The sequence below is a fragment of the Juglans microcarpa x Juglans regia genome, chromosome 7S, assembly GCF_004785595.1.
Source record: "Juglans microcarpa x Juglans regia isolate MS1-56 chromosome 7S, Jm3101_v1.0, whole genome shotgun sequence".
Lineage (NCBI taxonomy): Eukaryota > Viridiplantae > Streptophyta > Magnoliopsida > Fagales > Juglandaceae > Juglans > Juglans microcarpa x Juglans regia.
Genome location: NC_054607.1, coordinates 2850570 through 2877686, shown reverse-complemented (window position 1 = coordinate 2877686; position 27117 = coordinate 2850570). Strand labels below are relative to the sequence as shown.

Sequence of the window (27117 nt, the reverse complement as noted above, 5' to 3'; positions counted from 1 at the left end):
TTTTTTTGTTTGAAAACACAATAATTTTATTTTCTCCATATCGGTTTAAATTTGAAAAAAATATATTTATCATCCTTTTTGTCAGCATCCTCTCAACATCTTTTGGCGTGACATACCATCTAAAATTTTACTACACATAAGCCGGCATGTTAAGCACACCACTTATAATAGAGAACCTATTATACCTTTAAAAAGATTAGGTTTAGATAGTGAGTTGAGATGAAAATTAAAAATTGAATAAAATATTATTAGAATATTATTTTTTAATATTAATATTGTTTTATGATTTTAAAAAGTTGAATTATTTATTATATTTTATGTAAAAATTTTAAAAAATTATAATGATGAAATTAGATTAAACACTTTCACTACTAAACCTTATGTATTCTATGAATAATATTAAAAAAATAATAAAAAAATAATGATAAAATATTAAATAATAATAAATAATAATAAAAAATAATTAATAATAATGAGACATTTGAAATTACATGACGTGCTCTTAATATCAAACTTGGGATTGTGAACCAGCTCAGGAAAAAAAGTAATACAAAATGGTGTGATTAACCAGGAAAATCATAAAATAAATCAAATAACTCTATAAACAAATGTTTTTCCTTTCTATGTTTCAGTGGATTTGGATCTGAGCGAAGTCTCTCTCTCTCTGCGTCTCTGAGCTCGCACAGGTCATCCATATGGGCTTTCTTACTCCCTGGCTCTGCCCAGTCCCACAGAGGCTTCCATCTTCTCCATGGTTTCTATACTCTCTGCCACAATGAAACAGTCACCTCCTTAGCACTTCCTTCCCAAATACTCGTTTCAAAGGAAAATTTTGACCAATGATAGCTCTGACTGGTCATTGTTGGTCAGAGTTGGTGCTTTGTAGAATCCTGATCTGGGTTTGTGTGTGACAGAAGTTCCATCGTCACGGTGCGAAGTTCTGTACTCTTCTCGTCTTTCTTAGACTGGAATTACATTTCTCTATGGGGAAGAGAATTGAGATCGTGATAGCTCTGTAATTGTGAAAATTAGTTTGAAGATTTGATTTTTTTTTCCCTTTCTTGGCGAAAATATGATATCTTCGGGGATAAATTTGGTGATGACGGTGATTGGGTTCGCGGTGAGCACCATGTTCATCATGTTCGTGTGCACGCGCCTTGTTTGCGCTCGGATTCAGTTGAATGCTTCCAGGCGCTCCTTTCCTATCGCTTCCAGATCCGATCTCAGTATTGTTAGTCATCTCTTTTGTCTTGTTTGTTTATATGATGTATATGTAGATTTTGTGAATTAAAAATTTCGGCTGTCTTTGGTTGCACAAGTTAGGAGTTTATTTGGCATATTCCCATGTTGGTGAAATCCGAAATCAATTAGTTCAGGAAAAATTTATAATCTATTATACATTTCCTCTCCTATCATTTGCTTCTGTACTTTGAGAGACGGTTGATGTGGTTTCCCCGTAACCACCGGGGTTCTGGGTCTAGTTTTCTTTAGACTTCATAGAAATTTCGTAGTCAATCTTAAATCCTTTGATCTCTTGGTGGTTTGACTTCATCCAGGTCTCATATCTGTGTATTTTGAAAACACTTCAGTACTATCTCATTATATCATCATTATTTTTCATTACTTTTTATTACTATTCACTACTTTTTAATATATTTTTTTTTTACTTTTTTACAACTGTTGATTGTTAAACCAAACTCAACTCATCTCAAACCAATTATTGATGGGATTCACTACTTTTTCAATTTTCCATAAAAAAATTAAACTCATCTCAACCTACTTCATATATTTCAACCTAAAAAATTAAAAGCATCTCAACCTAAATACTATTATTCACAATTCAACTCAACTCATCTCAATATCCAAACGTAGTTAGTCTTGACTACCCCACTTTATATGGTTACACAGACCAAATCATCTCATCTCATATAATTATTACAAGTTTTCCAAACCCCCACACAAAATATAATAAACAATTCAACTTTTTTAAATTTTAAAATAAAAATTATATTCTAATAATATTTTATTCAATTTTCAACTTTCATCTCATCTCATCTCATCTCATCTATGTAACCAAACGAGGCTTAGTGCAGTTTGGATTATTGAGTTTCTATATGTGACTTATCCAAAAGAGAAAAATAAAAGAGTTTCTTTATTTGAGATAAATAGATTGCAACTTCAGTTTGTGTCTTGTACGATTCATTTCATTTATAGCAGTGCAATTCTTTGTCCATGCACTTACCATTTTTAATTTTTTTCCATGGTACAGCTTGAGCGAGGCTTACATGGTCTTGAACCTGTAGTTGTAGCAAATTTTCCTACGAAGAAGTACAGTGATGAATTTTTCTCCGTTGCAGAAGATGCTCAGTATGCTCTCTCTCTTTGTTGAATTCCTTCTTGTACTGGTTTTTTGTTTTTCTTAAATCCCATTCTAAATAGCTCATTATTCTGCATTCAATATGATTGTTTGCGTGCCTAGGACTTGCAGAGTTTGTATTTTTTTGCTATTGTTCCTACTTCAAAGCACATAACACTCTGAGGGTGAACAATATACATCGTAATGTAGGCATTATTTCCTTTTCTGGTTTAATGTAGCTTTATGGAGAGTCATGTAGAGTTTGAGTGGGTTACCGCTGAGATAATAGTCTTTGCCGATCGTATACACATGTCAATATTAATTTGTAGCTATTTGGAAAAATGTTGGAAAATGCTCACGAAAAAAAAAAAAAAAGGTTTCTTGTAAGGTGGCTTCAAAAGTGCATTCTTTTATCAATATTGTAAATTAAGGAGATCGAAGGTGAGATGAAGTCTCAGAGATAGGGGACAGAGTAATCAATTGAAAGTATGATTTAGAAGATGATACTAAATTGAGGACAATGGCAAACAGTTGTTGCAGTAAAGTGAATGTAATATAAGGGTGAATGGAATATGGATGCTTAGATATTGGTTTTTGGTGTAAAATTAATTACATATCTATTTTTGAAAGAATTTGGTTTGATAGAAACCACACATTTTACAGGAGGATGGCTATTCCAATTGCAAGAATTGTCCTTGCATGCATTTTTTATCACTGGTTTATTATAACAAGTATACTGGTTTTGGTTTAATAACATTTGCACGATCATTTTGTGTCAACTTGTAGAGTAATGTAGAGAAGCTGTCAAATGTAAGGAATTTCCCTTGGGTTGCAAATAAGACACCTTTTACAAAAGTTGATTATTCGGACTTGTGGTTCTGTTCTTACAACGATTTGTTGATTTCATTGAGTTTCTGTATACAAGTTTGTTCTCATAATGATTTGTTGGTTTCATTGAGTTACTATATATTGATGATCGATCTTTTTTTTTGTATGCGGAAAATATTCTGTTTCATTTGGGATCCTATTTCCTCGGTGTGGAGGGTCTGCTGGATATTCAATGATGGGTGTTTGAATGAATGGTTTGGTTAGGCAAGTAAGATATGGATGGAATTTTTGTGTGAAAGTGCGTCATAAGGGGGGGTCTATCTAAATTCTCATTTTAGCTCATAAAGATGAGAGTTAGTGGCATTGATGGAGACTGTTTAGGCATCTTTTTTTATCACTATGATTGGGATCTATATGACATTATCGAAAGCTACATCATTGTATGCTGGTGGAGCACTATGGATAATTTAACCATGTAGATCAATACTTCAACTCTTCCTCTCCCATCTTTTGTGCTATTTATTGATAGAAAATGTCTTCTGGTCGTCGATGGTCAGAGTATACCCCATTGCTATTATTAAATTGGTATTGGTCCTCAAATATTCTCTGTTATATCAATGCATCAGGGGTCTGCTTCTAGTTTTGATTCAATAAATCTGGACCTACAGAGAACATGAAATCCAAGTTGCAAAGAAGAAATGTTAGAGAACTGTGCTCCTTGAAGTTTATTCACGTTCAATAGCCTGTTTGCCTGAATGGGGAAGCTTAAGAACTACCAGATGAGATTAGCTATTAGGAACATGGCTTTCTGACCCTCTTTATCTTGTTTTTCCTCTGGTCAGTCCAGCCTCGAAACCTTTTCTTGGTCTGAAGGCAATCCCTTTGTGAACTGATCAAATGGTTATGAAAGATCTCATAGTATTATCGTAACCAGTTATTTTTTTGAAAATTTCCTAATTTTCTATTTTCTTCCTTTGTAATTGTTCTGTTCTTTCTTCTCTCTCTGTTTTTAATTAACAAAATAGAAAATAGTTGAAGGTTAATTTTTTGGTAACTTGCACCATAGTCATGCATTTTTATCTTTTCCTCTGATTTCCTGTAATATATCCTACTAATGAAATCCAAAATGTAATGTGGCAGATGCACAGTTTGCCTTGCAGAATTCCGTGGTGAAGATATTTTGCGGATCCTTCCCTACTGTGGGCACTCCTTCCATGTGACTTGCATAGACATATGGCTGCAGCAACATTCGACCTGTCCTGTTTGTCGGATATCATTGCGTGAGTTTCCCGAGAGAAAACGCATAATGCAACCCTTGTTCAGTTCAGTTTTTCGATCTCCTTACAGTGTGGAGTCCTTGAACTCTGATTCATATCACTGTATGGCGACTGGTAACAGATTTCCACTGAGCACCCATGGCAATCATGGGATGGACCCCATTCAAGAGGATCATTGTACGCCAGAGGTTGATAGAGCAGAAGCTGGGGAGCATGTCTCCCCGTTAAGCAATGGTAATCAGGCAATGAAAGACTCGAAAACCAAGCATGTTGAAAGCCCATCAAATCACTAGACTCTGTCTATTTCTGGGAATCTAAGCTGCACTCATGAGCAGGACGTATTATTCAGAAAATGCCCCAAGAATCGGAATTGAATCCATTGGAACTGTGATAAGTAAATTATTTTCTTGTGGCTTAATGTGTATATTGCAAAGATGATTTGCTTCTCCTTTCTCGCTTCTCCCTTTGACAGTGGCTAGTAATGGCAGTTTTGTAAGTTCGGTTGTATAACTAGAATTAAGTTTACTCTGGAGGTGGCAGATACTCGCCCCGTTTGGATGTTGAGTTGAGTTTAGATGAGTTGAATTCTTTATGAATAGTAATAAGTTGAGATGGTGAAATAAGTTTTTGGGAGCTCACCTAAGATAAGTTTGGATGTTAAGATGTATTTATGGGAAATTGAAAAAGGTTGTGAGCCCCGCTTGTAAAGAAGTGTTGAGTTGAAAAGGTTGTGGATTACACGTGTAAAGAGGTTTTAAGTTAAAATAAGTTTAGTGATTTGATAGTTAAATGTTTAGATGTTAAATTTAACTCTACGGGACTTCAGAGTATGGAAATAATGCAAGTATGACATTGCTATCTCTATCATGGGTTCTTGTTGCTGGATAGCTCACATGGGTGGTCCAGCCACTCTGGCAGCTTAAAATATCACCGAAAGCTTGTGAATCGGCCTGAGCTTTGCTTTTAATTAATGATAATGATAAAAAAAAAAAAAAAAAAAACATCTTTCATTGATAGGAATAATCCAAAAAAAAGAAACTCCTTTGTTGCAGGTTGTTTTACTCAAATTTCTTGCGTCTAGTTCGTAAATGCATACTTGCTTTTAGTTTTGATTGGCATACACAATCATATCAATCAAAGAATGCATTTTTTTCTTCCAAATTTCATGATTGTTTGAGAATATGAAAATATGACCCTTTGCCTGGTTCTTTCTTGAGGACTTAAGTACCTTTATTAATCCACAAGCCAGTTAGATATGCGTTTAGCTAGTACAATTCTTATTTTATTTTATTTTTTAAACAAATTGAAGACGTTATTGTATAATTTTATTAAAAAAATTAAATAATATTTATGCACTCCGTGATTATATCTACTATTTCTCATCGTATTCACTCGTAACGGTACGATTAATTATCACACACTGTCTGATACAAGACAGACCTCCACACTGGATGAGGTGTCTTTGGAGGATTTCCACTCCCAAATAGGAGGGTAACACGTGTCCAGTGTAGTGAATTTACAGTAGAAGCAAAACACATAAACTTATCTCATAATTTCACTCAGTTCGTTCTCTCTCTCTCTCTCTCCACAGTGTTGTGGTCTTCCCAGAAACTCGATACAAAGCTCAAAGAGTAGTTTGGTTCCATAGAAAGAAAATATGACTATGCAGTAGGATAGAGGAATCTAGGACTTGAGAGGAAGGAATTACGGACTGAGGAACAGAGAGTGAAGTGAGGAAAAGAGTAAAGTCGAAGAGAGAGGGAGGGGGGAACGGAGTGTGAGGCAACCCATGGTAAACGAATTCATGACGTGGCACCCTCCCATTGGGGGGGTGAAAAACTCCCAAAGTTACCATATCCAATTTTAAGATAAACTCGTATTAAATAGATACAATCACAATTTGTCACGAATTGCCATATCTATATATTATGAAAAGAAATATTTTAGTTACAAAAAGATTTGACAAAAATATAATCTTAAACTGACGTGATTTGATGTAGTATGTTAAATTTTTAATTTACTTTTATTGTAAAGTAGATCTAACATATCATATGAAACAATATCAATTTATAAATTTATTTTTATAAAATTTCTTTCTGATTGTAATACTTCTTATAAAGATCCAAAACCATTGAAAAAAAAAAAGATTGAAATGCATGTGATTGATCCAAAATCATTGGCCATTGGTTTTGATTAATGTTGTGGCCACATCAGATTGACCAAAGTTAATCGTGAAGAAATAATACGATATTATTAATAGTATTTTAATTTTATAATATTTAATTTTAAATATTTTAATAAAATATATTCATTCAAACAATTTTATTATGAAAAATTATGCTCGTAAGCAATCTACGCACCCATCCAACGTGGCAAGTTAGAAAGTCGAATTTTAATGAAACGCTATGGATTTGCATATTAGATGTAAGGCAGCAACAAAATCATTCTAGCAAAATTTCAAACTTTTGAATCCATTTATTAAAACGGTGCGTTTAGCAAGACAGTGAAAAGAAAACCCTATCCCTTCTCCTTCCCCTTGTACGTAGCTTCATTAATTTTCCACTAAATTTATCTTCTCCTTCATCCATTCCCACACCCTTCACCTTCTCCTTCATTCATTCCGCACCCTTCTCCCAAATCTCGTTCAGAAAAATCCAAACTCAAATGGTTTCGTCTATTCCCTGGGAATTTTTGTTGTTGCGGAGAAGCATTTTTGTTATCGCGGATGTAGCTCGCTTGAAGGATACGATGGAGAAACTCTTCAAGTAATTCATTGCCGATCTACTTCACATCATCTTTATGCCTTTTGTGTATTATGTAATAGGGTAAACATATTTGGGGCTTTTCTAAATTGGGTCTTGCATGGTTCTCATATGGTCTACTCAAATTCTTTTGAATGCATGTTTAAGAAAAAGGAAAATAAAAGGTTTTGTTTAGATGTGTTCGATAATATATGTGGCTTCGAATGTAGTTTTAACTCGTATTTTTCCCAATGAATAAGATAACTTAGATTGTTGTTAGGTTAATCATAGAACATGTTGAATCTCCTGTGTTTTGTACCGGAGCTTTGACCACTGTAAAATTTAACACCTATTCAAATTTAAGCATTATGCGTTGTTTAAAATTTAAAATTTGCTTGCCACTTGATGAGATGCTTGTTCATGTTCAGGTTCACTTGTCTTTTTGGCCAATGAGGCAAGTTTGTGTAGTAATTGTTTTATAGTATAATGTTGCATAAGTAAAAAAAAAAAAAGCTGAGAAGGCAAAAAAGTGTATGTCTAAGAAGGCAAAAAAACTGGTAAATTATGGGTATTGATTGAAACAGAATATTGAACATGTTACTCACAGGGCCACACCAAAAATTAAAAAAAAAAAAAAAAAAAAAAAAGGAAAGTCTAGGCAAAAAATAATTGAATAGAGTGCAACTTCAGGCCGGTCGGGTGTGTAGTTGCATTTTACACCAACAAATCACAAGTTGACACATAGGGAATACAACTTCAGATAGCCTAAACTTGCACACAAATAATTTTTTTTTTCCAGATCTTTCCCCCTCTCTTTCTCTCTCCCTCCGTCGCTCTCTTTCCCTCCCTCTAGAAATTCATTTCAGCCCAAATAGTGACCTTCAACCAAGAACCTTGCTGCATTTTCTCTCCCTCCCTCCTCCGATTGTTGCTCTCCTCAAGGTCCAAGAGAGTTGTGGCCATTGACAAGAGATTTGTGAGGGTATTGTCTTCGTTTCTATCTGATTTCATTGCCTTTAAATTTATGTTTGGATACTGAGAAAAGTGTTGTCATAAAACCTTGTTCTTTAGATATCACAGTCCTGCCCTAAAACCGACGTCGGTTTCAATTTCCATGTAATATATAATATATATGTTTTTAATATATATATATATATATATATATATATATTTTTATCGTGCGTGGTATTGCAAACCAAGCTTTCCATAAACTAGTTTTGTTAGGGTGCAGAGTGTGCGTGCCTGGTATTGCAAACCAGTTCATTCATCGCAAACCAGAAAAAATTTAGGGGAGAGGAGGAGAAGAAATTCGAGAGAAAAGAAGGGCTATGTGGGAAGGAGGAAAGATGGAAAGGAGAGGAGGGTTTACTTGGATGCATACCCACCGTAATTTCTATAAGTCTACTATGTGCTTGTTTTTTATTGGTGGGTATAAAAATAAAACTAACACCTGATCGGTTTTAAGGTTTTTTCATAGAATAAGGCAGACATATAGCATACAAATTCAAAGCATAAAACATGTCTTGAGTGGTCCCATGGCCATTTTGGCAGGAATGTTAGTTGGGTACATGTTAGAAAAGCATATTCTTATACTAATGATATTTTAGAGTTGCAGAACTATGTAGACTTAATGCAATGGAGTGAAGAGGAAAGGGGCCCACGAGACCCACAAGAAAATGTTTCAGCTATGTGGTCGAGAAGTAAGTAGCTTCAGATTTTTTCATTGTACGTTCTTTGGCCTTGCCACAGAAATTTAAGCTACGATGTAAGAAGATGACTGAACATAAATGAGATTTAAGAATTTTTGGACAATCATCAATCGAAGCAATCCCATCAACAATATGCAGCAGATGAAGAAGATGAATATGGAGACTTTGTGAACTCGCGTGCAGATAGAGTTTCTAAGAAAGAAGATGAATCGGTCTCTTCTCTCTTCTATTCGTGTTTTCTTCTTTATTTTCTAATTTTTTTTTATTAAAATTAACATCTAACAATATCATCCACGTCAATATTAGTATACATATGCAATCTTGCTTGTACGTAATAAAATAAAATTATTATTTATAAATAATTTTACTGTTATATACCTAAATTTCCGAGCATTAATTAATTATATATTCCTTTTTTGCACAGAGAAACAAGCACCTTCCCAAGACGTCATACTGATGTACATACACAGGACGAGCTCACTGTCACTGAGGGGAGAGTTTTGTTACACAACTTCCATCACATTCCACACTCCACATTTTTTTAAATTTTTTAAATTTTTTAATATTTTTTTTAAACTTTTTTTAAGTTTGTTCTTTTAAAATTATTTCAAATTATTTATTCATTATTCATATAATAAATATTTGATAAAAGAAAAAAATAATAAAAATTAAAAAAATTAGAAAATGTGAAGTGTCAGGAGGTTATGGAGATTTATTCAATTAGAAGAGTTAGCATGAGAAAAACAATAAGCCAGGTGAGGGAGGGAGATAACAACACCTACTTTTCTTTTTCTTTTTTTAATTCATCTCATTTTATTTGTAAAAATAAATAAGATTTAATTATTATTTTTTTTTAAACTCAACTGGACAGAATTTTCACGGTAATGGTTGAGAATTCACCCGTTAATCTAAATAGGACGGGTGGATTCTTTTAAAATTTTAAGTGAAAAGAACGGGATGAATTTTGAATAAGTTTCACCTAATTTATACCCACACATCTTCCATATTAATAAATCAAGATGCTTGTTCTAAAATTATAATTCTAACCCTCAAACCCTAGTGTTTCTTTCCTTCTTCCCCTCATTTTTGTGCCATTCATCTTTTTCAAAAATATTAGACATTTGCACGCTCCACGACTAACTGACTGTATCTAATAATATTATTATCTTTTTTTTTTTTTTTTTTTAGAAAATGGGCTGCATCCATAAAGTTATTCGAATATGATAAGCTAAACCAATATCGATGGGCTGTTATCATATTTAAACGAGGAAGATATGTAGGCCAGATCGATCATGATAATCCAAACAAAAAATATCAGAGAAATACAGACAAAAAAATAAAGGAGGAAAAACAAGACCTTGAAAATTGAAATTAAGCTCCACTATAAATGATCAAACAGGTGCACAACTCCTCTAAGAATTGCTGATATTCATTCATTTTTTAGCCATGCACACATCATGTAGATAAAACATATATATTTAAGTAGATAGGTGCCCATATTAATTATAAGTGGTAGGCAAATGAAACTACTTAAAATGCATGACTCACCAACAAGTGCATGTGATTGAAATAACAACATTTAGGATAAAAACAACATGATTTCAAACTTCTATTATATATAATACATATTAGCCAGTATATACACATCCAATGTCAACGACATATGTTTATAAGTACTCCAATATTCCAAAAAGCATAATAAATGTCACAATTAGAGTATTTTGAAATCATTATAAAGACTTAAAAGTACTTCTCTATCCCAAATAATATTGTGAGATCTCATTATAATCACCACATTCTCGTGCACAAATACATAACCAGAGTATTACAATCTCCCATTTTAAATCCCAATGTCCTCGTCGGGCCAAATATCATAGGTACTGGCAATATGGTTGGTCCTGCAAATCTAGTTGAAATTGGCTCTGATACCATTTGTAATGACTAAGAAAATTGAAATTCCAAACTTGTGTCTCATTGCTTACCCAATAGGTTTAACGACTTAATACCTATAAGACTTGTAATATTCAAAGTTACAATTGAAACTCATTAGAATCATTGTTATAAAAGGTTTAAACAAACTACTTATCCCTTCCAAATAATGGAAAGGAAATTGAAAGCAATCAGACAATCAGGTATGAGTTTCAAAATCACAGAACTTTCAGTAAATGAAAAGCAAACCTATCTGCCAAGCTACAGAATTCCACATATAATTGATCTTTACCTTCTCAAAAAGTTACAATTAACGAGGTGTACTTTCGAGAAGAGGTAGCTGAATTAGTTTTTTCTTGCTTGAGCTAAACAGCTTAATGCTGCCTTTTCCCCTTGCTATTAATGCTTCTTACACCATATTTCTGCCACACTTTTTCACCTCCATGGTAAAAGCCGTGGGGATGGACATCGGCCGCCCCTACACTGGATGAACTTGAAGCTGGAAGATCAGTACCCTCCTTCATCAGTTGAAGTATTCCCATGCTCTCAGGCGGCCTTTGTCTGCAAGTTTCTTGGTCAAGATACGAATTAGGTTGCTGCTGATCAAAATAACCTCCAGCTCTGGTTCTCAAATCCAAATCCTGATGATGATCTTCACGCAACTCGTTACAGTACTCCATCGTCTTGTTATAAAAGATGCTGATGTTTTCCCATTTTTCTTTACAGTCGACAGCACTTCGGTCAAAGTCTAAGGAGCCCATTTTTGCTGCTATCTCCTCCCAGAGACTTTCCTCCAAATACCTGCTACCTTCTTGGAATCTCAGTTCCAGACTGGTTCTCAGCTGTATTAAACTTGAAACTTCCATTTCAGTCCATCTGCTGTTGTTTACAGTTCTAAAGGGAATTTCCTTCCTTCTTTCATCCTGGGCTTCCTTGTGACTCTGAGTTTCTACAGCCGCCATTAAGTCATGAGCCGATAGCGATACTTGGAGGTCTTTTCCTATACATTTCTTTAAAGCTTCCATTATTGCTGCATCTCGAGCTTCAATCCACGCTCTCTTCTGTGTACAGATATCATGTACTTCCTGATCAAACTGGACTGCCTCCTGCTTTCTCCATTCTTCCTCTTTAGACAACCTCTCCTGCTCTCTACGCTCTATATTCTTCAACATCCTGTCCATCCAAGCATCTTGTGCATCCATCATCTTACTCATTTGTGCGTCCACAAACTCCTCAACCTTTGCTTTCCAGCTCTTCTTGTTCCTTTTGAAACCTTGTCTCTCATTTTTCACTTTCTCCTCCTCCTTGGACTGATTCATCATGAAGGCAATAGCGGAAAGATCATCATCATTATTTTCTGAAGATGAAGTCTCGAATTCAGACGAGTTAGAGAAACTAAGGCTCTTGCATAGCATTTTGTTCTGAAGAACTTCACGGTTGGTTACGTTATTTGGGTTCTGATCATCATGACAAGGCAGGCTGCTATTCCTAGCGAGATGGGTATGATCTGAAACTGTGGCATAATCATTGCATTTGCTTCCTTCTCCATATATTGCTTCTAGCTGCCGGAAGAACCTATAATGCTTCCCACCTTGCCTTCCAGCCTTGCCTTCCTTAGTTTTCTTATAGTACTTGTACAAGTTCTCGAATTTTTCTTTACATTTCTTCCCACTTCTCTCGTATCCTTCCTCAGCCATTAGCCTGCAACAAATCAAAACACCACAACAAATATGGGGAAGATTTTAACACATGATGTTTTTTTTTTTTTTTTGAAGAATTAAGATACCATGAATAAAATTATTAACTCATCCAAGGACAAACAAATATCTTATTGGTTAATAGGTTTGCCCACATTTCCTCATTGAGCATTATTTAAAAAAAAAAAAAGAGTATTATTTATTCCATAATCGAGTAGCATTAAAATAATCAAAACATTCCTCTAAATCTTAATATATTATGTTTGTTTCAGATTACGTAGATTAATTCCATTGCCCTAATTGTGCAAAGAGGTTCCTACTTCCTGCACTAACAAATAAAGGAAAAATGGGTTGAGAGAGAGAGAGATTATCGGGCTAGCACGAGTATGACTTGGGCATACGCGAGTCGGCGGCCGAAATTCTTGAACAAAACCAGAAAAGATAAAGAGAAAAAGAACGCCCGAATGATCTCTCAGTTACTGTCATTTTCAGGTACTAAACTATGAATCGATACAAAAATCGGTTCCAAAGCTTGTCACCTTTTTGCAAGATCATAGAACAAGGAATAGAAAGGTCATCATGTGGATAAAGGGGAAAAGCAGTTATCTTCACTGTCAAGAAAAGCAGGTAGGGTTTCTTGATTGCTTCAGTACCCAGTTCCATCGAGGAGAACAAAAAAAGTGACGCATAAATAAAAAACTGAGAAGAAAAAATAAGGAAAAAAGGGGGAAAATGAATTATTTATGGTGCAGTTTGAGGAAATATACCTAGAAACTTCATCCCACAATGGTCCTTTCTGATTAGTCTCTTTGAACTTGGAATCAAGACGAGATCTGATCTCAAGAAGGGTGAGAGTTTCTTGCCTTGGCCATCTAGTACTATTTCCACCATCATATGCTCCCATCCATCCAGAACTCTCCATCTGGACTGAACCAGAGAGTGTAGCAGCTAAATTGGCTGTGGAGGCTGTTGTGGGAGAGATAGTACTAGTCATGGAATCGTGACTAAACCCAACCAGCCCACGAGGGAAAGCCTCAGTACCAACCATGATGGCCTCGTACTGGAGTTGTGTCGGCGCCACATTCTTCTGGAGAAAGAATGGCTCGCCGGTTGGTTGTGTAACGGCAGGAAAACGAGTTCTTCCGGCCATGAAATGCCGGAAATCAAGCAGGCCATGATACTGGTCATCCATTTTTAATTTTCTCTGTGTTTGAGAGAGAGAGAGAGTCTCTGTCCTGTCCAGTCCAGTCCTACGCTGCACAAAGGCGAGCTTTTTCTTGGGGGGGACTGGGGAGGGGAGGGGAGGGGAGGGGGGACAGGATCCGACTCTACCGCTTCATTCATCTCTCTTTCGTCACTATTTAATCACTATATGTACCACAAACTCATTCCCCAGCTCTGTGTATCTGTCGTGGCTAAAAAAACAAAAAAAAAAAAAAAAAAAAAAAGCAAAATACAGGTAAACATACATAGACAATGCTAGGATGCCCATTAGATTGCATATTCATAAAAGTATAAATGGTTTTTTTTTAAATATTTTTTAAACATTCTTAATTATTAAAAATATATATATTTACTAATAATCACTTTTCTAATTATTAAAAATAAATAAAAGAATATAAGTGAGCACTTTGAGAGTCATATTAATATTTTCTAACAAACTTATATATATATAAGAATTCTAGATTTAATTTTAATGATTTGAAATAATTTATAAATAGTAATATTTTATAAATCTGATTAAGATGCATTTAAATATAAATATATTAAAATTTAGGTTTGAATATATAAAATAAATTGATAGAGATTTAAAGATTTATATTCGCAATCTATCTTAACTCATTTTAACTCTCAACTCATCTCACTATTGTTTATTACTATTCATCAATTTTAACTCACAAATCTCATTACTATTCATAACTCATCTCACTATTATTCACAATTCATCTCAATTCATTTTTAAATCCAAACCATATCTAAAAAATAAATAATAGGTTTTGATAGACTTCCAACCAACACAGACATTTTTTTTTTTTTTTGGAAGAACTAAACACAGACTGAAGAGCGCATCAGGCATACGTTAAAAAAGAGGAAGAAAAGACCCAACAAGACAAATGGCGATTCATCATACGAGGATGACGATACTGATCCCATTTCAGCTTTCTTTAGATGACGCGTGGATACTGTGGATGATTGAGTCTTTTTGACCGGAAATTATCAACTATCTACCATTGCTCGTCTCCTTGTAATATATTAATATCTATTGTGAATTATATGAGAATATTTACAACGTAATAAATTTGATTTTATTTGATTTATTTTTATTTTTATTTGTTTTTGTATTGGAAGAGTCTCGATCGTACGTACGTATTTTATTCGATTGTGATACAATATATGGTTGAAATAATCTAGTCATCATCAATGTAATTTATAAAGTTTTAATCATTAGCCAACTTAGATATATAATTACATTGAAAATGTCCAAATTATAAAATGTTACTTTTTGAAATGGTGCATTAATGATTAAAAAAATTATACTCATCAGTTATTATTTATTATCTATATTTCATATTATATAAAAAATATATTTATACTCTATAAAAAAAATTATAAATATGAGATATAAAAATAAATAGTAACTGGTGCATAGAATTCTATAAAAAATAAATACAATTAGGTCTCATGAGGTTGGTAAAGTACTGCAATTATCCATAAGTTGACAATATGGGCACGACAAATTAAATCATATTGACTTGTGATTATGAGTTTCCTATTCTTAAAGAGTAATGTTAGAGAGAAGTCATTATAGCAATGTACACTTTATATTCACTGTATGGCTACTTCTAGTTAATTGTTCCCAACACTCACTTGAGGAGATGTGTGATCTAGATGATACCACATCATATGTACAAAATAGATGCTCTCAATAGTAATTTCTATCTATATTTATTCATTTACACAAGACGTCTTTTCACCGTCCCACTACTTTAGTGAGCCTGTAAAGATCACTACTATAAATTAAAGGGATTATTAAACCAAACCTTGTGTAATTAAAGATCACTATATATATATATACATACTTTATTTAATTAATTGAATATTAATGTATTAACCCTTTTTCTCCAAACTTGTTAGTGATTCATTTGTAGATAATTTTAAAGGAAGCGCAAAGAAATTATTTTACAAAATCAATTTCGATGTGGTATATCATATTATAAAATAGATTTAGTATATTATATGAAGCGTAATCAATTACTCATTTTGTGGTTATAGTAATTCTCTCCGAATAATGCTCGTCTAACTCATAGCATTTTTCTTTTAAATACTCTTATAAAAAATTTAAAAAAAAAAGTAAAAAAACTGAAGTTAAAAAAAGAAAAAGAAAAAGAAATCATTAATACAGCATAGATCCCTTTTCAAAATTGATTATTTTCAAAATTAATTAAACACTAAGTTCTTACTAATGCTCGAAAATATCGTGCATGTATGCATTTTCAAAATTTGATTTTGCCTAATTATTTTGAAAATAAATATATATACGCGTTTTTAAAATAACATATTGAAATTAAAAATAAGCAGTAGTAGTACTTTAGAAAGGGCTAGAGAGGGAAACTCATGATATGCGTACAGTTTGAGCTAGCTTTTGGTACAATAGTTAATATGCAAAATGCATGCATCTATGCCACACAAAAAAGTTAGAATATTTTAAGCTTATAAAAAGAAGCTGAAAAGTCATTTTTTTAAAAAAGCATCAAATTAAAACTTTTATTAAAAAGTTTCTGCAGATAATCGAAAATCTGAAAGTGCATTTCAAATGCATGTTTACTAAATTATAATAAACAGTTCTTTTATTTATTATTATTATAAAACTTTATAACAAAATTCTACAATTAAAAATACTATAATAAAAAGCTCTATTTAATTCCTACATTAAAAGAATTCGTGCTAATTAGCAATCGTTTTGTCTTCTGAAATATATACATACATATATATATATATATATGAATGCTGCAAATCGATCGAGATAACATTTCCAATATTTTCCATCCAAGATTACGAGCCAGTTTGGATTACTCATCTCACTATTATTTATTATTATTTATAAATTTTAACGCACAAATCTCATTACTAATTACAAATCATTTCAATTCATCTCATCTCATCTCATCTCTAAATTTAAATGAAACCATACGCATATAACACATATATGCTGCCGTCCATAAAATTTAAACTCACGGCCTCATATATATATATATATATATTTATATATATATATATATAGAGAGAGAGAGAGAGAGAGATCCATGCATGCATCTGCCAAATATCACGAGAGGCTAAGAACTAAACAAAGAAGAGTAGTTCTACAAACAAGCGGGAGGGAAGAATTATTTGCATTTCATTTGAGCGGCAGTCCAGGTGACGACGAAGGCGAAAAATCCAATTTTCATGGTTTCGACGTAGTGCTACAAAAAGTTTCATTAGATTTCTTGCTTTCTCTCAGATCTCAGTTGTCAGTTTCTTCTTTCGCATCGTGCAGCACAAAAAAACCAATCTGGATTGGGAACCACAGATCGATTCGCACCACGAGAGAAATCTGGATTGGGAACCATGAATCAATTCGCATAGAGAAGAAGAAGAAACAGGTCGAGCAGGACGAAACCGATTCACACAAAGAAATCGAACAGGAAGAAGAAGAGGGATGAAATCGAGCAAGGGTTCTCGAAATGTTAGGGTTTAGGTTTATGGAGAGACTTTGAGTAGAAAGAACCAGAACACATTTCAAAATCTCGAAAATGCACTATTTTAAAGTAAATAAAATGATGCGTATCTCTCTACATAAGATGTTGTCTGCGGACAGACCCGAATTGTGCCTTCCTTTAGACTTTTTCAACAAAGAAATCTCTCGAGTCAGCTCGACCCAATTTTTTTGCTCCCCGACGCGCTAGACCTGTGTCCTTTGATATGTATACAACAGTTGAAAGTTGAAAACAAATTACTGGTGCTCACAAAACCCATGCAGAAAGCTAGTAACTAGCTAGCTTCCTGCAGATCATCATCAGAAAGCTGAGATCAGCGTGGTCCCATGCATTTGTGTACGTATACGTACGTACATTTCTTGTGCAGATGAACTTATAATTAATTCCCCATGCATGCTGCATGCATGCACCCATCCCGGCCAGATTGAAAGGAAAGAATCTCAGTCCCCTCGATCGACGACTCTTCCCCCCCGCAGCTGAGACCAACTCAGTTCTGATTACTTACATCAGACGTTGCTCCCCCAACCTAACCTAGCTACTGCAGTTGCATCTCAGCCCCTCACGGATTTTCAATATGTATTCATCGGCCTATCTAATAAAAAATAATTTATAAATTGATATGATTTGTTGTAATTTATTAAAACTATTTTTGTTATAACCTTATTGCATGTTTCTTAAAAACTGGAAAAACAAAAAGGGTTGAAATGATGAGACAGTGGGAAATGGAAGACAAAACAATGGAAGAAAGGTTGTGTGGCTGTTTGTCTTTGCCTAAAAGGGAAAGAGTGGACCCTTTCACACCAGCTGTATATCACAACGCCCTTTCTTTTCAATCCCTTTTCTTTTTGTACGGACGGCTTGATGGGGTTTGGGACCCTCATTGGAGATGGACCACATATCATGGGTTGGGAAAATTGAAATAAGAAGATGATTCTATGTCTATGAAGATATAAATTGACTTGGTTTAATATTGAATATCAATTGCTATAGTTATCAATAATTTTATAAAAATAAATTTATAAATTGACATAATTTCATATAATACGTTAGATTTACTTTACAATTTAACATATTATATATATTTAATGATTATGTCAAATTATAGATTTACTTTTATAATTTCTGTTAAAATTATTATTTATACAAATTTATATTTCTCTTTTCTTAATTGACAAACAGAGAAAGAGAGAAAAAGCTATTAGGATTTCTTTTGAAGCCATGATTCCATAATCTTCTGTTGAAAAAGGCATTGTTTTTTGACAAAACTGTCTCCCGTCCCTTATAATTTTCCGAATGATCAATAATCTATTTGAAGTTGTCAGTCACATTTGCTCATATTCTTTGAATTTGAACCTATATGCAGGACTGTGTACATTCCTTTGCCGACAGTAATGAAAGTAGTACTTGTAAATTAGCTTTTTTCTCTGCTTTTTTTTAATCTTCTTTTCCCCCTTTGACAATTGGTATGCATGCTTGGATAATTTATGCAATCTCTAGAAAATGTCACGTTTCAATTTTTGGATATTTTATGAACAAAAATTATTTCCAACGGAGAGTTCTAAACTTTCTTGATCAGTCTTTGATCAACAAAAGAATCTATTTATCATCATTTTTCTCATCATCCTATAATGTGACATTAGATGATTGGTTCACAAGTGAAATAAAATAAATAGTCTACAGTCATCTAATTCGACATCATGAGATTATAAGAATTAGCACGTATGATGAGTAACATTACTCTTGCTCAAGAACTGGATGAACAATTGGCTTTCGTGAGTCCATTGATACTAGAATGTCGCATGGAGGGGATATTCTAACCCGTTAATCCCACATGGGCCTGGGCCAATATTCAAGCCCGTAGCCTACCTTACTATCTGAAGCCCATCTCGGTATTAAAAGGATCTACCACATTGTCAATGTCGACTGGATAACTATTTGACGGTGGCATGGAATCAAAACAGTTATCATTCAAATTTACTATGAGATGAACCCCTCATCTCCAGGTTTGAATTTAAAATAACGGATGTGTCTGCTATCACTTATTAACGGAACAGTTCAAATGTTCTATATAAGGGAAGGAAAAAATTTCCACAACCTCCACACACCACACTTATTTTTATTTTTATTATTTTTTGCTTTTATCAAATATTTAATATATGAATAATGAATAGAATAATTGAATTAATTTTAAAAAAAAATAAACTCAATTTAAAAAAATATATATATTTAAAATTTTAAAAAAATGTGGTGTGTGGAGGTTGGGGAGGTTGTGTAGCATTACTCACAAGGGAAGAACCTAGGTATGTAAAAAGCATCTAATTCATTGGTATTAATGAGTTCATTCGATTACTGACTTAGGCATTGGATTCGTTCCCTTGATCCCCCCAAGTCATCTTACTCTTTAGTTGCAGGTGACTGTGAGGCGGTGGCAGTGAAATACGTCTATAACATCGTGAATTCATAGTGTCTTTTCTTAAGTTTATCTCACATTTACTTACCCAAAAGAATTTAGTTAAAAAAAAGCACTGATTTTAATAACAATCTATCACATTTACAAACACAATTTACTACGGCTTCTATTCGCTATGGAACGATTCAACGATGTCGATGATTTTTAGTTTTCTAAAAAAAAATGACCCCAGTTGTTATTTAGATAGAGGACTGGGCCACCAACTTTACAGAGAAGGAATGAAGTCCATATGGGCCTGATAGAAAATCCATTTGTTGGAGCAACAAAAAGGCTGTAATGAGTATAATAGTGCTTATGACACTATGGCAGTTGAAAATTTCTCTCTCCTATTATTTAAAAATCACTGGCTATCTACAAATAAATTAATATTTATTCATTAATGGTAAAAATTGTTAACAAGTTGTCTCTTGATTATTAGTCACTATTAAAAAAACTTCTCACTCCATTCTAATGAAAAAAAAATCCCTATTTAGTTCCAAAAAATCTTCTCAATCTTATGGTCTCTAATATTTTGATTATTATAATTATCAACAAATCAACAAGCAATTTGTCTCTTAATTATTTCTAAATAATAATATTACTCTTTATTTTAGATTAAATAATAATATTACTCTTTATTTTAGATTAAATTGTCTAATTAATTTTTTTTTTTATAATAATGCTACTTGATTGTCTAAAACTTATCATTCAAATGACTTTTTTTATGTGACACCAACATATGATGCCATGCTGTTTATTAAAAAGAAAAAAAAACAAATATAAAAGTAGTAAAGGAAACTTAGGATTTGAGTCTTCATATCTTTATATTTTCAGACACATTTTTATTTTGAATATGTTTTCTTTTAAAAAAACTACATGACACCACATGATGGTCCCATGTTAAGAGGGTGAACTTCAAATTTGTTGGCAATATGCTATGTTGGTCCAAATCTAGCTTGGCTCAATAATTAGAACCTACCCTTAGGAGGGGAACAATAGCTGAAAATGGCTACTAATATTCCGTAGGCTGAGGAGCGAAAGGAGGAATTTGCTTGAGGAGGGGCTCGCGTTTGATTAGTTAGTTGGTGAGACAATAGCTTACCAAGACGATGATCAGTAGCTTCCTTAAAAAATGTGCTCAACCTACGAGAACTGTTCATGATATTTCAAAAAAGGCAGGAGTTTTTATGGAATTTTCCTTTAATCAACCTATGAAATTAAATTAATGAAATAAAAAAAAATTATATATTTCATTATAGTTCTATGATTCAGAGAATGATTTCCAATTTGATCCCTTTGAATTCCATATTCGAAATTACAATTGGATTTATTCATTAAAAATGATATTTGGGCAGTAAGCTTCCTTGCCTAGTAGCAATAGTCTATTTGTGAATATGATATATTTTAAATGAGTAATACTACATATAATTATGTGTTGTGTAAATGTTATATACTCATTTTGAAAAGAGTAGAATCTGCAATTAAAAATTTTATTTTTTCATGTGGATCATATATTTACTCAATTTTTCAAAAAAAATTTCACTTTATAATTATAAATATCATTTCTCATTTTTAAATAATGGTATAAATTTAATAATTTGCTAACTAAATTGTGAATCGTTAGGTAATTTGCCTAACATAGTATAGTTTCGCGTTCTGCCCCATTACGAGAGTTTTGACCCCTTCCATTTCCTCGACATGTTAGGCCCAACCTCTACCTCACACCCACCGCCATTGATATACCCAGCGCCTCCAATTCGCTCAACTCTCAGACCCCTCCGACTTTCCTCACAAAAAAATCTCAGCTTCATCTCCTTGCGTCCCAGAATCCAATCCCGAATCTCAAGAAAACTCCCAAGATTCCCAATATTGTTTGCAGAGAATAACGATGGGTTGTTAAACAAAGATCCCAAAGAAAGTGAAGAAGAACGAGAGCAAGGAATTGGGTCCGGCGACGGCGGCGATAATTTGGGGAAAGATCAACGGCGCATATTCGATATCAGTTGGGGTGATCTTTTAAACCCAGATCCAGATAACCTCTTGGCATTAGCATTGACGGGTCTGCTCGCGTGGGCAAGTGTTCAAGTGCTTTGGCAACTCTTCTTTATCTCTTTGGCTATTCTTCTGGCTGCTCTCAAGTACTCCTTCATTGCTGCTCTTCTCCTTTTCATTCTTATTACCCTTCTGTGAGTCGTTTTTGGTTGGGGAATTAGTATTCTCTCTACTTTCTACTTTCTACTGTCTCTCGTGTATGTTAATTTTATTTAATTCCCAATCGTAGTATTATTTTATTTTAGGGATCATATTATTTTTTTTTAATCTATATTATAAGTTATAACTGGGAATAAAAACTTCCCATCCAATTAAACCTTTTGACGCCAAAACAATATGATCAATCATCAAAACATCTTGTAAAATTTCCCATTTTTAATACTTTTCTCATAAGTTTCAAAAGTGTTTTTTTATTAATTTACATAAAAAAAAACTGAGGTAATATCAAATATTCTGTAAATAATAATAATAAAATATTAAATAGTAATAAAAAGTTGATAAAAAATAATAAAAAATAATGAATTGTAGTTGAATATTCTAGAATACTATACTATTCAAACAGATAAAAAGAGGGAAATTGAGAGACACCATCGCATTGGTAGAATGTCCAGAAGAATAATATTAAATATAATTGTTTTGAAAAATAATAAAAATTGAGTCATAGATTTGCTATTTTTTTATTTTTTAAAAAGAATATCCGAAACTTACATACTTAAAACTATACAAATGATTTATTCATACATATGGTCATTATTCCAAATATGTGTTTGCCTCTTGCAATATAATAGAGGTCCGTTCCCACCATAACAGAGACAAAGGGCAGTGATCGGAAGGGAGGTCAGTTCAACTCTCTTTTTGTCTTTTCATGTAATGCCTTCTGCATTCTCTTCAATTATTTTCCGAATTTCTAGGACGATTGAATTATGAAGATGATGAAGTACGGTTTCAAAAAAGGAATCTGATTTCAGAAGCCTACTGACATCCAAACTTCCCAGCTTTGTATGGATTCAAACTAGAGGTGAAATTCAATAGTTTCTCCGGTACAAATTACTCCCTTCTCAAAAAATAAACAGTTTCACAAGTTTTAAAAGTCTATTAAGTCAGTCAGCAAAAGGTTTAAAAATCAAAGGGTTAGTAAAGTAATAAGCAATAAAATTTGATAACAGAAGTAGACATGAATGTTGGAAACTGTTTTGGCGGTCCGGTGCTTCCAACAATCTTGTTCAAAACCATGAGCAGCTAGGTTTTACTTACACCAAAAACTACAAAACTCATTCACAGAGGTAAAGAACACATTTTATCATAGCCATGGGTGGGAGTCTAGATCTCTCCTGAATGAACATTCTTAAGAGCTCATTTGGATTTAGAGAATATTTCATCTCATCTCATTATTACAACTTTATCAAATTTTCACATAAAATATAATAAATAATTCAATTTTTTCAAATCCCAATTCAAAATTTTCAAATCCTAAAACAATAATAATATTAAAAATAATATTCTAATAATATTTTATTCAACTTTTAACTTTCATCTGAAATCATCTCATTTTATCTCTAAATCCATGTAAGTGTCTAATTGCATTCGCCGAGGTTGACCATCTGTCTCATGTAGTATCATGTGTAAATCACCTGAGGGTAACCAATACACATGCAAGGTAGAAAGCAGGATTGTTTTTCTCCTTTTTGAAGTAGACATTGTCGTCATGGAATCCAGAGCAACATCAGTAGTAGATCTATTTTCCTCTCGAGAGCTTCTAAGGGAAGGAGCTCTGAATGATTCACAATGAGAACTCTGACAACTATCAGTCACAGCATCAAAATGATGGCACACATGCATAAACCCACATTCTTACTGGCTCTCAACCCCTCTAGATAAATCATGGAATGCGTCCACAAACTCGCTGAGGTTTGGAATTTATGAGGTATTGCTGCAAAAATTTCATGACTTGCAAGAATGAGGGGCGTTTCCAACTTTCCAGGGCTCACTGCAGTACCATCAAGAAAATCATATAGGACCAGGGTTCCATAGAGTCCCACTCAATTTTAACTATCTTTTCAACATTTTTTTTTATAAATAATAATTTTATTCAAAGAAATAAGCATAAGCCTAAGTACACAGACCAAGTATACAAAGGAAACACCTACAACTTCCAAGAACAAAAAGAAACTGACCAGAAAACTAAAACAGATTCAGAAAATTATCCTCCATTATATAAGCTTTAGCCCAAGAACTTAAAATACTCAAGAAAAAATCCCTAAGACCTCCCAAAGAGCGTTTTTTATCTTCGAAGCATCTCTCATTTCTTTGAAGCCATATGCACCACATAAGACAAGGATGAATCATCTTCCAAACTCTCGCCGCCTTCTTACAAGCCTTCAAACCCTTCCACCCTACCAATAAATCCACCACTTCTCTGGGCATAACTCGATGTAATCCTGTCCAACTCAAAGCCTCGTTCTACAAGAATCTTGTCACTTTGCAGTGAAGAAAAATGTGATTTACAGATTCTCCATCCGTTTTACACATGGTACACCAATCAGCAATAAACAAACCTCTCCTTCTAAGATTATCAGTAGTCAATACTTTGCCCAAAGAAGCCACTCAAATGAAAAACTCAAAATGAGATGTTACGGAACTTCAGTTACCTGAAAAACATTGGAAGATCATTTGGCCCCATACAGCAGTTGCCTTTGTGGTTCTACATTATATTCATTCAATCAAAAACCAGAATTCTAAAACTTTCTATCTTTTCTTCCCTTTTGGTTTTATTGTATATACTCATTATCATTCCACCAGCCCTACCAAGGCTTACTAACATGGTAAATCAACGTTAGGGGGCAAATGCCTGATTTGAGATTTGTCGTCAAATCCCCTGGATTTGCAAGGCATAAAACTATAGCCTGGAGATTATGGTTCTTCATCCTCCCCTTCAAACCGAGCTGATTCCCATCAGGAAGGCATGAGCTCTTCACTGATTTTAAGCTTTTGCCTCGAGTTGAAGTCCCTTTGAAATCGTGCTTTGGAATCATTCTCTCCTGAAACCATTCTTTGGAACATGCTTTGACTTTCAATATGATCTTTGATAATTATATTCTTCAACTTCCATAGACCTTTGGGCCTCAAATCTTCCGTATGGAATCCATGTATGCTCCCGAAGTAACCAACCGCAGTCTGTTGAGAAATGAATTCTCACAATCACTAATGCAAGAGATGGTAGGTGACTTTGTGGCAACTAGAACAAAATTCTCTTCATTTCCCACGTCTATTTCGTAAAGCTCGTGAAAAACCTCACGAAATTCATTTATCAGCTTCTCATAGAATGACCGACTTGGAGCAATGACATTTATGGCGAGAATCCCAAAATCACAGAGAAGCATTTTAGCAGCCAAAAGAGCATGCTTCTGAACAAATTCCAACGGCGGAGATATTGTACCATCGTTAGCATCACTAGAATCCAAATCAACCATAATGATATCGAATTTGTTGTTGAGATCTTTGTCATCCCACAAATAACTACCATTCTCGGCCTCATGAACGCCAAGATAACCCAAATTGTGCCCGTTTGCATTATATGCAATCTTCTCCATAACATTTGTTGCGTCTCCAACAATAAGCTGGATAGACTCGGTATCATCCAAACCAAAATACTGCCGTGCAACCCTCAAAACCTCTGCGTCAGCCTCCACCCCGACGACATCAAAACCCAATTGAGTTTTGAGGAAAGCAAGCAAAGCCCCACCGCCCACACCAAGGCACAAAGCTTTCGGCCTAAACCCATTTTGATTCCGTTCCTCAATACAAGAACTGATCAAGGAAATGCTCGCCACCATTGGAGCCAGGTAAGGATGCACCAAAACCTCAATATCAGGCCTGAACTCAACCTCCCCAATCCCCAAACGATCTGAACCAGTACCCGCCCCGGGAACAAGACGTATCTCCGTTTGAACCAAATTCGGCATCCTTTTGAACCTCAATCGTCTCCGAAATTCCCTCTTTACACATTCGCCCACGTCACTACCACTCTCAATTTCCACATCCTCGACCAACATTTCTCCAGCAAAAGACCCAACACAACGTTCCACTACCACGCAACAAATCACGTTATCTTCATAGCTCAAAATGGGAATCTCAGGAATCCCATTTTCAAACAAAGACTTAGGAGACAATGCGAGCAAAAGAGGTTTCAAGCTCAACTCGAGGCCGTTGGAATCGTGATTGATCGCACGGTGGTAAATAATCGGCGAACAATGACCGTTGATGGGCCGGTTTCCGATGAGGATTAAGCGGGAAATTCCGGAAGAGCCGAGGAGTAGCTGGAAGTGACCGGACTCTGTGGAGAAGATCCAGTCAGATTCGCGGTGCTCGGGGACGAACATGGCCGCGACTCGGGGTGAATCGGCGGGTTGGATCGGTGCGTCTAGGACAGCCACTCGGAGGAGGGAGTCAGGCTGTGAGGGGTGGGGGAAGGTGAAGGCGATGAAGCGAGATGGAATTAAGGTTTCGAAGGTGGCTGGATCGAGAGCCATGGAGTTCGTCCTTGCTTCCTCGGATGTTTCGAAGGCACGCCGCACGTCCGAACGGAATGGAAAAGGGCAAGTAACGTGTTGTTTGGGTTGATTTTGAGTTGAGATGAGATGTGAATAATAATGAAATGAGTTATAAATAATTGTAAAATTTATGAGTTAAAATTGATGAATAGTAATGAGATGAGTTGAGATGAACTATGAATATAAATTGGATTTTTTTAAAAAAATTAAATAAATATAAAATATATATAAAAAATTAATTTTTTAATAATAAATCGTTATATATCTAGCCGAGAAAAAAAAAATATTTATTTATCTATATAGAGAGAGAGAGAACTGGAAAAGAGAAAAACATATGAGGAATCACATTATCATTTTCAATCATTTCAAAATCTCATTGTAAGTTTACATACAAAGCATAAAATAAAAAAAATGTTAGTTTTACACAAATTTTACATAAAAAAAATTTAAATTTTAACATAATTTAATATAATATGTTAGATCTATTTTATAATACGTTTAAATATTGAATTGAGTTGAGTTAAGTTGAGATGATAAGATATTGTTAGAATATTAATTTTTAATATTATTATTATTTTGTAATTTAAAAATATTTAATTATTTATTATTTATTGTATTGAAATTTGAAAAAATTATAATGATGAGTTAAGATAAATTTAGTTACGAAAGCCTTTAGAATTTTACAATATAATAGATCGTATTAAACTATGTCTGTAGATTTTTTCTGTGTAAGAAGTATGAGTAGACAAAATATTTTTCCATAAAATATGCA

The 27117-nt window shown here is 33.9% G+C and overlaps 4 protein-coding genes and 1 long non-coding RNA gene across 6 annotated transcripts; 3 read left to right on the top strand and 2 right to left on the bottom strand.

Moving 5' to 3' along the window:
• Positions 1 to 631: 631 nt before the first annotated feature.
• On the top strand, positions 632 to 5054 carry LOC121241544 (RING-H2 finger protein ATL38-like). Of its 2 annotated transcripts, XM_041139353.1 has the most exons (4): positions 638 to 1231; positions 2270 to 2367; positions 4325 to 4464; positions 4583 to 4724. In XM_041139353.1, the coding sequence occupies exons 1-4, from the start codon at positions 1073 to 1075 to the stop codon at positions 4591 to 4593; spliced, it is 408 nt and encodes a 135-aa protein (XP_040995287.1). In that variant the 5' UTR covers positions 638 to 1072; the 3' UTR covers positions 4594 to 4724. The 2 variants fall into 2 exon arrangements, with proteins under 2 accessions (XP_040995286.1, XP_040995287.1); XM_041139352.1 differs by having other exon boundaries at positions 632 to 1231; positions 4325 to 5054.
• A 1911-nt stretch (positions 5055 to 6965) lies between these two features.
• LOC121241395 lies at positions 6966 to 10109 on the top strand. Its single transcript, XR_005935718.1, has 3 exons — positions 6966 to 7337; positions 9828 to 9832; positions 10100 to 10109. It is a non-coding gene; the product is annotated as an uncharacterized LOC121241395 (long non-coding RNA).
• A 780-nt stretch (positions 10110 to 10889) lies between these two features.
• LOC121241696 (trihelix transcription factor PTL-like) lies at positions 10890 to 13840 on the bottom strand. Its single transcript, XM_041139574.1, has 2 exons — positions 13305 to 13840; positions 10890 to 12541 (listed from the first exon to the last, which is right to left on the bottom strand). The coding sequence occupies exons 1-2, from the start codon at positions 13727 to 13729 to the stop codon at positions 11215 to 11217; spliced, it is 1752 nt and encodes a 583-aa protein (XP_040995508.1). The 5' UTR covers positions 13730 to 13840; the 3' UTR covers positions 10890 to 11214.
• Positions 13841 to 21387: 7547 nt separating this feature from the next.
• On the top strand, positions 21388 to 22034 carry LOC121241521. The gene has a single exon (XM_041139315.1). The coding sequence runs from the start codon at positions 21442 to 21444 to the stop codon at positions 21931 to 21933; it is 492 nt and encodes a 163-aa protein (XP_040995249.1). The 5' UTR covers positions 21388 to 21441; the 3' UTR covers positions 21934 to 22034.
• Positions 22035 to 23965: 1931 nt separating this feature from the next.
• LOC121241520 (eEF1A lysine and N-terminal methyltransferase) lies at positions 23966 to 26388 on the bottom strand. Its single transcript, XM_041139313.1, has one exon. The coding sequence runs from the start codon at positions 26322 to 26324 to the stop codon at positions 24918 to 24920; it is 1407 nt and encodes a 468-aa protein (XP_040995247.1). The 5' UTR covers positions 26325 to 26388; the 3' UTR covers positions 23966 to 24917.
• Positions 26389 to 27117: the final 729 nt, after the last annotated feature.

Bases quoted from the DNA above. Each gene is read 5' to 3' on its own strand.
- LOC121241544 (XM_041139352.1), top strand. From the start codon at position 1,073: ATGATATCTTCGGGGATAAATTTGGTGATGACGGTGATTGGGTTCGCG. The intron at 1,232-2,269 runs GTTAGTCATCTC...TCCATGGTACAG, and splicing joins CCAGATCCGATCTCAGTATT to CTTGAGCGAGGCTTACATGG. The intron at 2,368-4,324 runs GTATGCTCTCTC...GTAATGTGGCAG, and splicing joins TCCGTTGCAGAAGATGCTCA to ATGCACAGTTTGCCTTGCAG.
- LOC121241696 (XM_041139574.1), bottom strand. From the start codon at position 13,729: ATGGATGACCAGTATCATGGCCTGCTTGATTTCCGGCATTTCATGGCC. The intron at 12,542-13,304 runs GTATATTTCCTC...GATTTGTTGCAG, and splicing joins TTGTGGGATGAAGTTTCTAG to GCTAATGGCTGAGGAAGGAT.
- LOC121241521 (XM_041139315.1), top strand. From the start codon at position 21,442: ATGTTAGGCCCAACCTCTACCTCACACCCACCGCCATTGATATACCCA.
- LOC121241520 (XM_041139313.1), bottom strand. From the start codon at position 26,324: ATGGCTCTCGATCCAGCCACCTTCGAAACCTTAATTCCATCTCGCTTC.